Source organism: Bos indicus, chromosome 1 (genome assembly GCF_029378745.1).
Source record: "Bos indicus isolate NIAB-ARS_2022 breed Sahiwal x Tharparkar chromosome 1, NIAB-ARS_B.indTharparkar_mat_pri_1.0, whole genome shotgun sequence".
Taxonomy (NCBI): domain Eukaryota; kingdom Metazoa; phylum Chordata; class Mammalia; order Artiodactyla; family Bovidae; genus Bos; species Bos indicus.
In genome coordinates, this window is record NC_091760.1 from 88,753,532 (window position 1) to 88,769,849 (window position 16,318).

At 39.5% G+C, this 16,318-nt stretch overlaps 1 protein-coding gene across 6 annotated transcripts in view; it reads right to left on the minus strand.

Moving 5' to 3' along the window:
* Nucleotides 1-16,318, minus strand: part of KCNMB2 (potassium calcium-activated channel subfamily M regulatory beta subunit 2) — a 301,884-nt gene that overhangs the window by 16,669 nt on the left and 268,897 nt on the right. For 5 of the 6 annotated variants that reach the window (XM_070791694.1, XM_019959454.2, XM_070791660.1 and 2 more), the window contains one exon: nt 2,363-2,533. In XM_070791694.1, the coding sequence (XP_070647795.1) occupies nt 2,363-2,533 (171 nt within the window). The remainder of the gene's footprint in view (nt 1-2,362; nt 2,534-16,318) is intronic. The other variant, XM_070791674.1, reaches the window with a different exon arrangement.

Consider the following 16,318-nt stretch of genomic DNA (forward strand, 5'->3'; position numbering starts at 1 on the left):
AATGCCTGCCTACTTTGCAGGCAGAGAAGATGTAAGGGAGAAGGGGAGGAGAGATGAAGGAAGGGTGGAGGGGCTTAAGGTCTGGTGCGATAGGTGAAAGGGTAATGATGCATTTCTTTAAGGTCTTCCTAAAAATGGAGAAAAGATAACTTCACCTTTTGATTATACCAAGAGCCATCAGTTATTGTACCCCTTTCATCCTAATTGATGCTTTACATACATTGCCTTTTTTGTCTTATATGTTGGATATGAAATTCTTTTAAAGGAGAGTGAATTGACGGTCAGAGAAGTCAAATGCGTGCAAAGACACATAGCTCCTAGGTGGTGGAAATTGTGACTCCACCCAGTCCTGTATTTCTCTAAAGCCCAGGCCCATTGTGTGGTACTGCACTGCTCCCCCACAGTGGAAAAGAGGCTATTATATGAGCTTAGCGGATTCCTATCCATGTCCTGAGACCTCTCAGTTAGAAAGATTAAACAAACAAACGAAGAAAACCCCTCGAGCTGCCCATTGGTCAGCTTTTCATTCTAAACTATTTATAATTTTGTGATCAAGAGTAATAATTGTGATTAGGAAGTAATGTACCCCGAATCGATGTTTCACTTCTGGATATAAACTGATTACCAGAGTGATTAGAAAATAGCATGTTTCTTTGCAGATTAATAGCTCTTCTTTTTGCTGGACATGTGTTAATAAGGCTCCCTTTTCATGTCCAATTTTGTACAGAGCCAGGATTCAAGCCCTGACCCCCTCTGGTGTGGCAAATTTTCTGGGGACTTGAGTGGTCAGATTTTGCTTATACAAGGAAGAAAAAAAAAGTCTTAGATGGTGCTAAGCATTTGTGAGTATTGGAAAACGGTTTTGGAATCAGTGAACTCTGCGGCCCGAGGCATCCATGCCTTCACTGAGAAGGAGTAGAGCTGAAAGCATCAGAGAAAGAGTAGAGCAGCCATAAATGGGAAAGATGATGCCTTAATTTTAGCAAATTACTGTGTTTCAACTAGATTTGCTTCTAAAATGAAAGTATTAATTTAAGTGGGGAAATGAATGCCACAAGATGGTTTGATTCTCTTTTGGATTGAAACCTCAGTTTTTCATTTGAAAGGGCCTCATTTCTTTAAACTGAAGCGTCATGAGACTTTCTTGATTAGTTAAGCAATGCTGGGCTTTCCCATGCTCAGAGTGTCCAATATGGACAACAGCTAGAAACACTGGGGAGTTTCGTGGCTTACTAAAGGGGAACACACGTGCCAACTCAGTGTTTGTCTCTATCTGTTTGGTAAACCCAGGGGAAATACTTAAATAAGAAAAGTTCAAAATCTGTTATTTTAGAAGAACACCAGATTTGAGCTCCTTGCGATAATGTAGAGGGGTGGGATGAGGTGGGAGGTGGGAGGGAGATTTTAGAGGGAGGGGACGTATGTATACCTATGGCTGATTCATGTTGATATATGGCAGAAATCAACACAATATTGTAAAGCAATTATCCCCCAATAAAACTAGATTATTAATTTTGAAAAAGTGCATAGCAGTGTTTTTCAGCCTGTTAGAATCACCTGGGGAACTTAAAAAGTTACTGGTGACTGGGTCCCACTCCAGACCAATTAAATCTGACATTATGGAATGATGGTGGTGGGGCCTGGGTGTCAATATTTTAAAAAGATTCTCAGGAAGTTGAAATGTGCAGCTGAGAACTGCTAGTGTGTGGGGTGATGGGAGAGAGGGCTGTGGAGGAAAAGGAACGCGGGTGGAGAATGGACAGAGGTGTTAAGAGCCAAGAACAGGGATTCTGAAATTAACAGGATGTAGGTTTGAACCTTGGCTCTTCCTGCCAAATACTAAAGCTGGCTCACTAGTAAAGAATCCGCCTGCTAATGCTAGAGACCTGGGTTTGATCCCTGGGTCAGGAATATCCCCTGGAGAAGGAAATGACCATCCACTTCAGTATTCTAGCCTGAGAAGTCCCATGGACAGAGGAACCTGGCGGGCTCCAGTCCATGGGGTTGTAAGAATTGGACATGACTTAGTGACTGAACAACAATAATGACACTGCATATTAGATCTTTCTTGAACCTCAATTTTGCTAATTTTATGAGTATATATATACTTACCTTATAGAATAGTTGTGAAAATTTAAAAAGTAATGTACGGCAAGTCCCTGGCACATAGTAGGTGGTTTACACATAGAGCTATTTTTATCGTTATTATTAGATAACTTCATTGACAGTAGTATGTGCCAGGCACTGCTCTAAGTGGTTCATAGCAAAGAAGGTAAGAAAGAGGACCTCAGAATTGGTAAGCTGTGTGGGAGGATGGAGAAGGAAGACAAAAGACAGCATCCCAAGCACCCAGGGGTGTTACCTCTGCATGTATGAGCGCAGGAGTGTGATTCCCAGCAGAAAGTACATCATGATGGAGCACACCATCATGGCCAGTCCCAGGAGAATGGCCCGGTCCTCTCCTGCTTTCAGTGCTGTGACAGTTTTCCTTTTGTCCAGGAGGTCGTGGTCCCTGATTTTTTGGTAAATATTTCTGAGGTTGAAAATAATACAGTTTTACATGAAGTTCACAGTTAGTCACTACAGCCCTAAAGAATAAGTCTCTGCACAGGCCTTCCCAAGGCAGAGAGATCGAGAGGGGCCCTCCAAACCTGCCTGAGTGCAGTTGGACCCCAGCACGTGACCACTGCATCCCAACACATACGCACGCCCAACCCTGAGCAGAAACAAGTCTCCCATCTTTACTTGGGGTGTATGTCTAGCTGTCAATACTTTTTCTTTTTTCTAAGTCTGAAGAAAGAAAGCAGTGCCCTCAGTTGTTTAGATAATGCTTTGGGTTTGTTTCCTTTGCCAACCCCCAGCTGATCATCACTGATCTTTCTATAGCCCTAATACCCAATGGAACATTACTTCAAATAAATGGCAACATATATCAGGAAACTATCAAATTAATGTTTTACTTTCCCTCAGTAGTAATAGACAGAATTTAGTCTGGTTAACATTCTTAAGCATAGGGTTGCTTAGAGCTCTGTTGACTTGAGATTTGTTAGAAATGTGGAGACGTCCAGTGGTGACCCAGCCTTCTTTTCTTGTATGGTAAACATTTAAGCAAGTTTACAAAAATGTTAGTCGGATCAAGGCCAGACTCCAAAAGTTTGGATAGTTTTATTACTATCTGTAAAATTTTTCAATGATTAAAAAAACAAAACAGATTGGAGTCACTGTCTCCTAGTTCAAAACCTGATTTCATGGCTTACTAGCTGTGTGAGCTCTACAACTTCCTTATTCTAATTCCTAGTTCCTTGAAAAGTGGATATAATGTGTAACTACACTGTTATGGTTAAATAAGATGACATAAGTAGGTGGAGAATGACTGACTTGAAGTATTTAACAAATGTTCACATATAAAAATGGTGTGGGGAGCTACAGCTTTATGACATGGACATCAGAACATCCCAAACTGCTGTCTTCTCCAAAGAATTCCTAAAAGACAGAATGGCAAAGGAGTGAATGAAGTAAAAAGCTTCTTAGTGGAGGGTTGAATTTGAAACTAGGTCTGAAGGAGAAGGCAGAAAAGAAGTGAAAAATTGCTGGAGGTGCTGGCTGGTGGGAGAGAGATGGGAAAAGTATACGCAGGAAGGCAGGGATTCTGGGAAGGCAGGAGAGCAAGGAGCCATGGGGATCGTCTCCGGTTTCTGTTTTGAGAAGGGAGCTTTGGATTTTAGGGTGCAGGACTGAGTTTGGTGGGGGAGTGGCCAGTTTTCAGGGCCCGGGAACAGAGAGGAGGACAGATAGAATGATGAAAATGAAGGAAAAAACTCATGCCATTTTTATTTTAATCCTCAGATGAAAAGTCAACATGCATGAGACAGACTTCAGATTTTCCTTTCAAATTTTCATGACAAGTCACTCTGCTTGCTTGAAAAAGAACTAGAATCCAATGTGGAACTTTGCAGAGGAGGAAAGAGATATCTGTTATTTGTATAATTGTATGTATATTTGGGGCTTCTATTCAGCTTCATGCTCCAGGATGGCCTTACTGGAGTTAACAGCAGGCATACATTCTGGTGGCATGTTCATTCTGGGCTGGTTGTTAAGATATTTTGATTCCCTGCAGAAGGGTGAGAGCACCCACATAGCATGTTTCCAAAAGTGTTTAAGGAAGAGTATATATTAATTTTCTTTGGTGGCTTAGATAGTAAACAATCTGCCTGCAATTCAGGAGACCTGGGTTTGATCTCTGAGTTAGGAAGATCCCCTGGAGAAGGAAATGGCAACCCACCCAAGTATTCTTGCCTGGAGAATCCCATGGGGTGGCAAAGAGTCAGACACGATTGAGTGACTAACACACACACATATCAATCTGGTTACTGAAGTAAAAAATTAACCAATTAGCTTATTGTCATTATTATTTAAAAGTTTTCTTCATGATATAGTTTATACAAATTTTTTCCTCGAGGAGTGGGTCCTTTGTAGTAGGAGGATCATAGCTGAATAGAGGCCTTTGTTCCTCATCTTTTCATGGCCATGCCTTCCCAGCTCCTCCCTACTCTCAGTCACTCTTGGCCATTCTTTCTCCTCATCGAGTGGATGAGGAAGAAGCTCTGAGAGCCTGTCATTTTCATTACTCTCCAGCTCCCAAGCCCAGTGCTTCTGGACAAGCTGGTTTGCCCTGCCTCTGACTTCCACAGACTGGCCACCACCCATTCCCTAAGTTTCCCCATTCTTTTCTGAGATTTTATTTGGAAAATATAAGATTTATATGAAAGCTCTTAAACTTTATTCTCTATGAACCTGAATAAAAAAAAAATCAGTGCCCATTCATCTAAAGCCAGACTTAGAAACAAGAAAAGGCAGTCTGAATGGCTTCAAAGACCTGCTGTAAAATAATAAACTGATGTTACTTCCCTGTTGTTATTTATCAACATGTATTTAATTCTAATGACTATACTGAGATTTGAATTTCTTGCAGGTGGAAGCCAGAAAGGAGAAGCACAGTCTCAGATACAGAATAATAGGCTGTTCCACTGCATCACTTATGCCAGTCTATACCCATAAAAAGACGCAGAGTAATCAGTCAGTTCTGTCACCAGAACAAGAAGCATATAAAAATGATTCAAATGGGTAATTTAAAAACAAATCACAATTTGGAAATAGTTAACAAATGTTCTTCACATGCTTTGGAATGTGTAGAGAAGAGGGAAAATGATTGGTTTCCACGCAGGCTAAACACATTTGGGAAATCAGGATATTATTCAGCAAAATGAACCTGGGTGAGTGAGATAGGACATACTCATGAAATTCATCAGTAAGTGATAATTGAATTAATGGATAAGTTAAAGGATGAATGAATGATTTGAAGCAATAGAAAATACATAGTCCACAAACTTATTTTGAGTGCTAGTAATCTCTAGTTTCTGGGCATGTGGCCCTTACACAATAGGAAGACCGACATGAAAAAAAAAAAATCAACACAGGGTAGTAAACTCAGCGCCAGAGCCATTCACAGAGTGAGTGTAGAAGAGGAATAATTTTCCCAGCCAGAGGATGAGGACAGGGAGCAAGGATTGAGGTCAGGGAAGCCTTGCTGGAGGAGAAATGCCTTAAACAGAATATTCAAGATTGAATCAGAGTTAACCCAATGAGACATGAAGCCAAGGGCATTTCAGACAGAAGAAGTCACATGAACAAAGGATGGAGATTTACAACTACTTGCTGACCGCAAGAAACCATACCAGTTTTACCATTAGTAGGATGAGTGTGGGACAATGAAAATGGGGCAAGTAATTTTGGAAAGGTAGTAGGTTATGAAGAGCTTTTGTAGCCCATTTAAGGAGCTTGGCTTTTACCCTTTAATTAATGGGAAGCTGGTAGAGGGTGACATGACAGAATTGAGTTTCAGAATGATCACTCTGGCTGAAGAGTGGAGATTAGATTAAAGACAGAACCAGACTTAAATCAGAAAAAAGAATTAGGGCATTGTTACTGCAGTGCTGGCAAAGGTTGATGAGGGCACGATGTAGGAATCAGGTGGGAGAGATGGAGAGAAAAGGATGTATGGAGAAATATCTACGAGACAAAACTTTAGGACTTGGTGACTGATAAAATATAGGGGATGACGAGGAAGTGAAAAAAAGGGTATAGTTTAGATTTATGCTCAAGAACTTGGCTTGAGTGACTGGGGAAATGGTAGAGGGTGTTACAGCAGGGGTCCTTATTTCCCTGTTCTTCAGGATTCCAAAGAGGGGACTTTTGTTGCCTTGGCTAAGAAGGGAGAGGCTGATTGTTCATTTATCGATTTTCTCCCTGACAGACATAGTGTCCTGAGTTCAGGTGAGGAGTGACTGATCTGATTGGTGAGATAGATGAGATCCTGACTGTCAGAGGCCCTGTCTACCTTTTATTGGTTTGAAGATCACTGTTTATTGATCTTGTGGCACAATCCTTTCCCTATCCTCTTGCACTTGCCTTGTTCAGGCCTGGTATAAGCGGCCTTCTATAAGCCCCAGGTTGGGGAGGGAGTGCCCACTGTCTGAGACTAAGTGGGTTAGTGAGGTGCCCCTCCCATGCCGAGTTGTCTTCAGAGCTGGGGGAAGGAACATGATGTTATATTTTGGGTATCAGGCCTAAACATCATGCTTCATACAAGGAAGCCTTGTATACTGGTTGTTACTCTGCCACTATGGGGGCTTCCCAGGAGGCTCAGCAGTAAAGAATCTGCCTGCAATGCAGGAGCTGCAGGAGACATGGGTTTGATCCCTGGGTTGGGAAGATTCCCTGGAGAAGGGAATAGCAACCCGCTCCACTACTCTTGCCTGGAGAATGCCATGGACAGGGGAGCCTGGTGGGCTACAGTCCATAGGGTTGCACAGAGTTGGACACGACTGAAGTGACTTAGCATACACGCACACACTGCCACGAATAACAGAGTGGATGATTCATCTCTCTTTGACCCTTTGTGTCTATTCTCTGTGAATCTACTTACGAGGGGGTTAGGGGAGAAATAAGAGAAGGTTAGTATAGTTCACTGAAGTAGACCTCTAAGGAGGAATGATGAGTATGGGGCACAACTACAAAATCAGTTTCAAATATGAGGGATATGCAACAGCAGGTACAGAGCAGGAATTTGAATTTGTTAGTCTGAAGGAAATCTAGCCTTGATATGTCCTGGAAAAGCAGTATATTTAAGCTCTGTTGGAGCAGTTGTGGCTTCATGGTTCATCCTGAACCATGAATAAATATGGTGAATACAAAGCAACACTTAAACGTGTTTGCAACAATGAATAGCACGTATGTGCAGTCTTTTCTACATATATATGGAGCATCCTGCCCATAATCCTTTGGGAGAATGTGAGTTATTCGTAAAACTACAAGGCCAATTCAAGTATAATAAAATATTTTGCATATAAATTTTGATTGTCCAATAAAGCTATATTTTTACCCCAAGAAATAGTCGACACAATACGATTTTATTTCAAGTTCCATATTTTACTAGAAGCTTAAAGTCTGATATTATTACTATGATTCGTATTATTCCTATGATTCATAAGCAAATTATTTATGAGGCTGTACATTTACAAACTTGGACATAAAATGTGAAATGTGCAAAAATTTTTTTTCTCATTGGGCTTACCCATTTAAATTCAGATTACCTTGGTATTTAGCCTGCAGGAAGAAAACTTCAGGTTAAGGTAGGGTAAAGGTTTGTCAACATTTTAGTCTTCATAAGATGAAACATTTTCTGCCAAGTTCTGGGAATACAAAGTGAATAAGATGTCCTGAGGGAGTTGGGTGAGACCCAATCATCACAATGCATCATAAGGAGACTTATTATAGTGAGTACAGAAGGGAAGCAAGTCAACATGCTAGGGGCCAGTTTGATGAAGTTTCGGTTACTGAATGGCTGATGTACAAGATTAGCCCATTTGCCAGTTTATTGAAGGATTACTTTGCTAAATGAATAATTTGCCCACTTAATCACAGATTTGAAAAAGACTTATTTTAACGAGCATTGTTTTAAGTATAGTAAATTGATATGAATATATTTTCTTATGAATATTTTTAAATGATATTTTAAAAGTACATTCAATTATATTCTTCTTATGAATATGTTCTTTTCAACAGTATTTTAAGATCTGTTTGATTTTTTTTTAAAGCTAAGTAAGTTTCCTAGGGAGGTTTATTCTCTTTATAAACATATTCTTATGAATATATTCATAGATGTATCTTTTGGAATCTGTGTATGAATATATTCTTCTAATATAGCAAAAATGTAGCATTTCACTTGGGAACCTTTCCATGTATAACGATTTTTTTTTTCAAGTCCTTTTTAGAGTCATTTGCTGTTTTGCTAACATTTTAGCATCACTGAAATTCTTGTGGCAAGTTTCACATTGACTACTTTGACAGATTTGGCAACTTCATCAATTAACAAAAATTTGTTTCTTTTAACTATTCATAAGAATACAGTCATTGATTTTGGTGGGAATTTTTAACATCTTTTTGAAGTTTCTATTGTTTTATTTGTACAGTTTTATTTTGTCCTTTGGAAAAGCCCCTGATGCTGGGAAAGATTGAGGGCAAGAGGAGAAGGGGGAGACAGAGGATGAGATGATTGGATGGTATCACTGACTCAATGGACATGAGTTTGAGCAAACTCCAGGAGACAGTGAAGGACTGGGAAGCCTGGTGTGCTGCAGTTCATGGGGTTGCAAAGGGTTGGACATGACGTAGCAACTGAACAACAACAGTTTTGTCCTTATAACAAAATGTTTATCTGTCCCTGCTCTTGTCCTGTTATTGAAACAGGAGGGATCTGGATAAAGCAGGTGGGACCCTCTCCTGGGGGTAAAATGAAGAGCAGAATCAGCGTAATGCAGTCGAACTTGCTGATCCTAGAGAGAGGGAAACCCAGGGGCAGAGAGGAAAGGAAACAAAGAACACAGAGAGCAGTAGGGCATGGCTGGGGGGGGAAAGGGGAGGAAGACCAGAGAACAGGGGAGCCTGGAGGCAGAGGGTGTCTGGAACACAGACAGAAGGGCAGAGAGGCAGAGAGACCGAGGGACAATGATTGCAGAGACTGAGAAACAGAGGGTCTGAAGGCCCCAAATCTGGGTTCCCTGAAGCCTTTTTGGTCCCTGCTAATCCATAGAACTGTGTTTTTGGTGCATAACTAAACTTGATAAATTCACCAAAAAGGTCAATTTGCAAATGGATTAATATTTGGCAAAATGGCTATCATTGTATTGGGCATTCCTTGAACTGGGCAACTGGTGGATTGGTGATGGATTTATTGACTTAGGACTGTGATTTATGAGCATAAATGTTTTGATTTATGAGCATAAATGATTTTAATTTATGTTTAATAAAACCAATGTGGCCATGACTTGGTTTAAGTGGTGATGGTTAAAGGGTCCAGTAAGAGACTGGATTAAGTCTCCAATGAGCAAACAATTGATAAGGTGAATAGTATCCAGACAGAATGTGAGAGGATAGGGTAGCTGAATGTGGTTGGATTCCAGCATCCAGTGGGTGGAGGATGACAGGTAGTGAACTCATTAGATAAGCAGGGTTCAGAGATAAAGGGTCTTATATGTCTTCTGAAGTTAGAGGAGCCACTAGAAGAATTTAGTAAGAGAGTGATATAATTAGGTTGCACTTTAGAACAAGGGTCCCCAACCTCTAGGCTGCAGACCTGAACCTCCTGTCAGATCAGCAGTGACATTAGATTAGAAATAAAGTGTACAGTAAATATAATGCACTTGAATCATCCCCAAACCATCCCCACCTTCCCAGTCCTTGGGGAAATTGTCTTCCAAGAAACCAGTCCCTGGTGCCAAAGAGGTTGGGATCTGCTTCTTTAGAAAGATGCCTCATGTTAGTGTGGTTGACCGTTTGGGATGGTTTATACCTGGAGGCTAAGAGACTGGTTCCGAAGCTCTCCCAGCATTTCTGATGTTAGATAAACAGGAGTTGAAAAAAAAAGAGGTGGTAGAGGAGACGAAAGTTTAGATCCAGACATCATTTGTATAACCATGAACTGTGGATTTTAATGAGACTCTTTAGGTTGTCAGAGAAACAAAACCTAGCTAGCGTTTTAGAACTAGGAAAGGGCAAGAAGACAGGTCTGCCAAGGGTCACAAAGCAGTCAGAGAGGTGAGGGGCACAGGAAGGTGTAGGAAAGAGAAGGAAGGAAGGTGTGAATAAAGAATTATGTGTATTTGAGGGAGGCCCTTCAGAAACATAACCATAATAACCGTAATACTTAGCACACTATTTATATTTATGCCTCTCTGGCCCAGTGAATATTGAGCTGCTCAGGAGTGAGAGCCAGAATGCATTCACCTTTGTAAGCTCAGTCTCTTGCATTTATTATACTCACAAAGTATTTTCCTTTTATGTGGGCTAGAAATGGCTTCAATATGCTTAGGTTGTGAGGCAGCCAGCACAGGGAGGCTCCATGGCCAAGTGAAACCAAATAAATCAGAGAACCATGGCTAGAAGAGACTCCTGGCTTTTCTCTTCCTATCAGCACCCACTGCATTTTACTGCTAATGTATTTAGTATTCCTTCTAGAAAAATGTCAAACTTCAATGGCACTGAGAGCTTTAGTTTCCAGACTTCAAGGAAAAGTGCCTTCTGTTAGGTACCAGGAAGTGAATCTGTGGGGAAATGGATTGCTGAATGCCAGCTGAGCTGAAAGAGGCAGAGTTGCTATGTATCTCTGCTCCAGGAGCACTCGGTCTGTCATCTCATATGGTCGAGCTGGGAGTGGCAAGGGTTCAAACAGCTATTATTCTGCCTTCTGCCCGCCAAAGTCTTCTGTGTTTTTGAGATGTGTGTATAACCTCATCTTCTACTAGTTCCAGATCGCATGGTTTTTTTTTTTCCTTTGAACTAGTAGGTATATATATATATATGGTACAATTTGATTAATTATTATTCTGTTTTCATTCTTTTAAAGTATATGTTCCTTTGGGAGAAATGTGCTCATGGGAACAAATGACAGTCATGCTTAATAGAGTCATAAAAATTAACATAAGGGGTTTTGTCTATGAACCTAATGTTATTATTGTCTTAATTCACAGGAAATCTTAGTACTTTATGGATAAGAGAATAATGATGAGAGTAAAATTATGGAAACAAAAGTAGAAGTTCTTTGTTTTTACTCCTGCCTTTAAATTACCAGATCAATTTCCCAATGATACTTTAATATCTAATCCTCATTTCTTTTTACCTGATCCATTAACATATTACATTTGATACAATTCTTTAGTGAAAAATATAGAAGGAATAGAAGATTATGTGAATCATTCGCATAAGATAGGATATCCTTGTAACCTAAAGAGCCTTTGAGAAGAGACTTTGTGTTGACCACATTATTTGGCTCTAGTGCAACAGTCGGAGAAGGCAATGGCACCCGACTCTAGCACTCTTGCCTGGAAAATCCCATGGACGGAGGAGCCTGGTGGGCTGCAGTCCATGGGGTCGCTAAAAGTCGGACACGACTGAGTGACTTCACTTTCACTTTTCACTTTCATGCATTGGAGAAGGAAATGGCAACCCACTCCAGTGTTCTTGCCTGGAGAATCCCAGGGGCGGGGGAGCCTGGTGGGCTGCCGTCTCTGGGGTCGCACAGAGTCAAACACGACTGAAGCGACTTAGCAGCAGTAGCAGCAGCAGTGCAACAGTGATAGAAATAATTTTAAAAATAGCTAGAATGACTCTACATATGGAAATAAAAATATTAAAAATTTTTAATATTAAATTTTAAAATTAAAATTAAAAATATTATGAAAATATAGTTCCAAAGAACTTATGGGTCATAGAATGAAACATGATAGAAATTAGGATTCGTTTAGAATTGAATGAGAAGAAAACCTATATAGATCAACTATGTGGGCTACAGCTAAAGCAAAACAGATAGAACTACATAATCTAGAACTACATAGATGTTTATATTAGATAAGAAGAGAGCTTGCAAATTAATGTGCTAGGCATCCAATGTAAGGAGTTATTAAAAGATTAATAGAATATATTAAAAGAAAGTTTAAGGAAGACAATAAACACGAGTAAAAATAAATGGAATAAAAGATGCATTATATTAAAGAATCAATGAAATCAAAGGTTAATTTTTGAAAAGACTAATGAAATGGACAAACCTCTGATGAGAATAAAAAACTAGAAAAGACTCAAATATCAGGCATTTAAAAACCAAAGATATAGATACAGAATGAATTAGAAAGATGATAGAGGATATTAAAGACAACTTTATAGCAGGATATTTTAAAACCTTGATATATAATGTACTCAAATATATAGGAAAATTTTACTCAAATATATAAGGAAATTCCTACAAACTTATGGCTTATTGACACTGCTTTGAAATAACTGGAAAATCTGAATAGTTCTAAATCATTAAAAAATTGAATCAATACAAAATATCCTCAAAACGGAAATACCAGGCTCTGATGATTTATAGGTAAGTTCTACCTATATTATACAAATCGTTTGGAGAATCATATTCAGAGAAAGACTTGGTGACATAAAGACAGAAATTTACCACAAATTAAGTAATAGCTTTCATAAAATTTCAATAAGAAATCATAAGAGTTTTTTGGGAAGTAGGGTAGGAATGATTGGACAAGCTAATTCTAAAAATGTATATGGGAGTGCAAACATCTAAGGGTAGCAAATACAATCCTGATTACAAAAGAACAAGGCGGGTGACTTTTGTTCCAGAAATCAAGATGCATTATCATGCTAAAGTTGGTAAGCTCCGGTGTGGTGTTTGTCTGAGGTAGACAGAACGACTGGAGGGACAGAATAGAGATTCAGGAACATATCCATGCATGTGTGGAAACCTAATACAGGATACATGTGTACTTTTAGATCGTGTGGAAAGGAAAAACTATTCAACGAAAGGTGCTGAGCAATTGGTTTTCCATACAGAAAAAAAGAGGTGCCTAGTTCACACCACAAACAAAAATCAACTTCAGGTGATTAAAGATTTAGTTGTGAGAGGCAAACCTACGGCTGTATGTAAATTACCTGTACCGGAGCCTACCCTTTTGAACTTGGGATAGGAAGGGATTTCAGAATGCTCAGAAAATTGCTGACTGAGATCATACTAAAATTAAGAACTTTTGTCTATGAAAAGATACCATAAAGTGAAAATACAAGTAAACTGGAAGAAGCTATTTGTACACAATAAACAGACAAAATGTTAACAGAGACTTAACAAAAGTTTTTAATAGTTTATGTATGTACATGTGTGCTCAGTCACTTCAGTTGTATCTGACTGTTTGCGAACCTGTGGACTGTAGCCCACCAGGCTCCTCTGTCCATGGGATTTTCTAGGCAAGAACACTGGAATGGGTTGCCAGGCCCTCCTCCAGGGGATCCTCCTGACCCAGGGATCGAACCCGCATTTCCTGTGGCTCCTGCATTGCAGGCAGATTCTTTTACCACTGAGCCAAGGAAGCTCCTTTTTATAATTTATAAGCATTTAAAATTATTGCTGCAGGAGCATTGGTCTCAGTATTTAGTCTACTATACTGTCAGGAAAGGAAGTCTTATTGCTATTTCTCTCCTCCATCTCTTTTGCTTCTCCTGGAACACTTATTATTCACATGTAACTCTGATCCTTTTTTTTATGATTTCCATCTCTTTATACTTTCTCTCTGGATTTTGAGATATTTCTTTCAGTTTATCTTACAGTTCTCTCATTTTGTTTTCAGCCATTCTCTATGGTTATCATTCTATCTTCTATTAAGTTTTTAAATTAAAGAAAATAGAGGCTTTTATAAAGAATTCCTACATCAATAAGAAAAAGACAAAAATTCAGTAGAAAAATGGGCCACGTTATTGAACAGGCATTTCACAGGAAAGAACTAGGGAAGTACACATGGCCTTATTAATCTGAAAAATGAGAATTAAAAGCACAATATCCTCTGGATAAATAAAAATTAAAACCCCCAATAAACTGCAGAAAATTCTTAAAGAGATGGGAATCCCAGACTACCTGACCTGCCTCCTGACAAATCTGTAATGCAGGTCAGGAAACATCAGTTAGAACTGGACGTGGAACAACAGACTGGTTCCAAATCAGGAAAGGAGTATGTTAAGGCTGTATATTGTCACCCTGCTTATTTAACTTATATGCGGAGTACATCATGAGAAATGCTGGGCTGGATGAAGCACAAGCTGGAATCAAGATTGCCAAGAGAAATATCAATAACCTCACATATGCAGACGACACCATGCTTATGGCGGAAAGTGAAGAAGAACTAAAGAGCCTCTTGATGAAAGTGAAAGAGGAGAGTGAAAAAATTGGCTTGAAATTCAACATTCAGAAAACTAAGATCATGGCATCTGGTCCCATCACTTTATCACAAATAGGTGGGGAAACAATGGAAACAGTGACAGACTTTGTTTTTTTGGGGGTGGGGCTCCAAAATCACTGCAGATGTATGAATGACTGCAACCATGAAATTAAAGGGTGCTTGCTCCTTGGAAGAAAAGTTATGACCAACCTAGACAGCATATTAAAAAGCAGAGACATTACTTTGCCAACAGAGGTCTGTCTAGTCAAAGCTATGGTTTTTCCAGTAGTCGTGTATGGATGTGAGAGTTGGACTATAAAGAAAGCTGAGCACTGAAGAATTGATGCTTTTGAACTGTGTTGTTGGAGAAGACTCTTGAGAGTCCCTTGGACAGCAAGGAGATCCAACCTGTCCATCCTAAAGGAAATCAGTCCTGAATATTCACTGGAAGGAGTGATGCTGAAGTTGAAACTCCAATACTTTGGCTATCTGATGTGAAGAACTGACGGATTTGAAAAGACCCTGATGCTGGGAAAGATTGAAGGTGGGAGGAGAAGGTGACAACAGAGGATGAGATGGTTGGATGGCATCATTGATTCAATGGACATGAGTTTGAGTAAACTCCGGGGGTTGGTGATGGACAGGGAAGCCTGGCATGTTGCTGTCCATGGGGTTGCAAAGAGTTGGACATGACTGAGCGAGTGAACTGAACTGAAAACCCCCAAACTCGAGAGCAATGGAATCACATCTACAACTGCTTTGGAAAACGATGGCATTGTGCGGTGAAGTAGAAGCTGTGCATACTTTTGAACCAACTATTTTCGTTAGGTGTACAGCCTAAGAAATATTTGTATATATGTACATAGGCAGATGCACAAAAAGTATTACAGCAGCATTGTCAGTACAAAACTGGAAATAACACTAATATCTACGGGCAGTAGACTGGATGAATAAATGGTGGTATCTTCATATAATGGCATACTACACAGCAGACAGAATGAGCTACAGCTACTCACATCAGCACCAATAACTTGATAAATCATGGATCATGTTTGGTGAAAAAAGCCTGCTGCAGAACAATTCATACGGTATGTTTCCATTTGTATAAAGTCTTCAAACATTCAGAAGTAAACAATGTATTGTTTAAGCATTCAGATGTGATTAACTCATGAAGAAGAGCAAGGGAATGATAAACAGGAGGGTGGTTATCTCTGGGTGGGGGCTGGAGCAGGGAGGGGGACGCAGTTTAGGAAGAATCCTCAGGGGCTTCAAAAATTCCAGTTGTTTTATTTTTTAATCTTAGTGAAGGGTACTCAGATGTTTATTTTGTCATCATTCTCTGTATGTTTTGTGTGTGTGCTAAGTTGGTTTAATTGTGTCTGACTCTTTGCAACTCTATGGATCGTACCCTGCCAGGCTCCTCTGTTCATGGGACTCTCCAGGCAAGAATACTGGAGTGGATTGCCATACCCTCCTCCAGGGGATCTTCAGGGATTGAACCTGAGTCTCTTATGTCTCCTGCATTAGCCGACAGGTTCTTTACCACTAGCGATACCTGGAAAGCTCTCTCTGTATGTTAGCATGTGATAAATGTTACTTTATATTAATTCAACATTTAATAGAAGCAATCCAAAGAATATTTTGGTAATATTGGTGGTATTATCCTTAGTCAATAACCTCTCTCTAATAGTTATTACTGCTGTAACTTTATTTTGCTGTAGCTCTATTTATTTAAAGCAAAACTTTATTTTGCTTCCTGCAATTTAGAGAATAACATTGGCTCACCTAAAAAAGAAATTTGATCAAAGAAGGAAAAGTATTCCTTCACATTGCTGGGCATGTGAAATGGAGCACAAGGATAGAAACCAGTATTTTGCATATAGCAGATGATCACAAAAACAGGACTGGCTTTGAATTAAAATAATTCAAAAAATTTACATTTTTGAAAAACATGTAAAGTTGACTTCAGATTCCTTTGAACCATAAAAATTAGG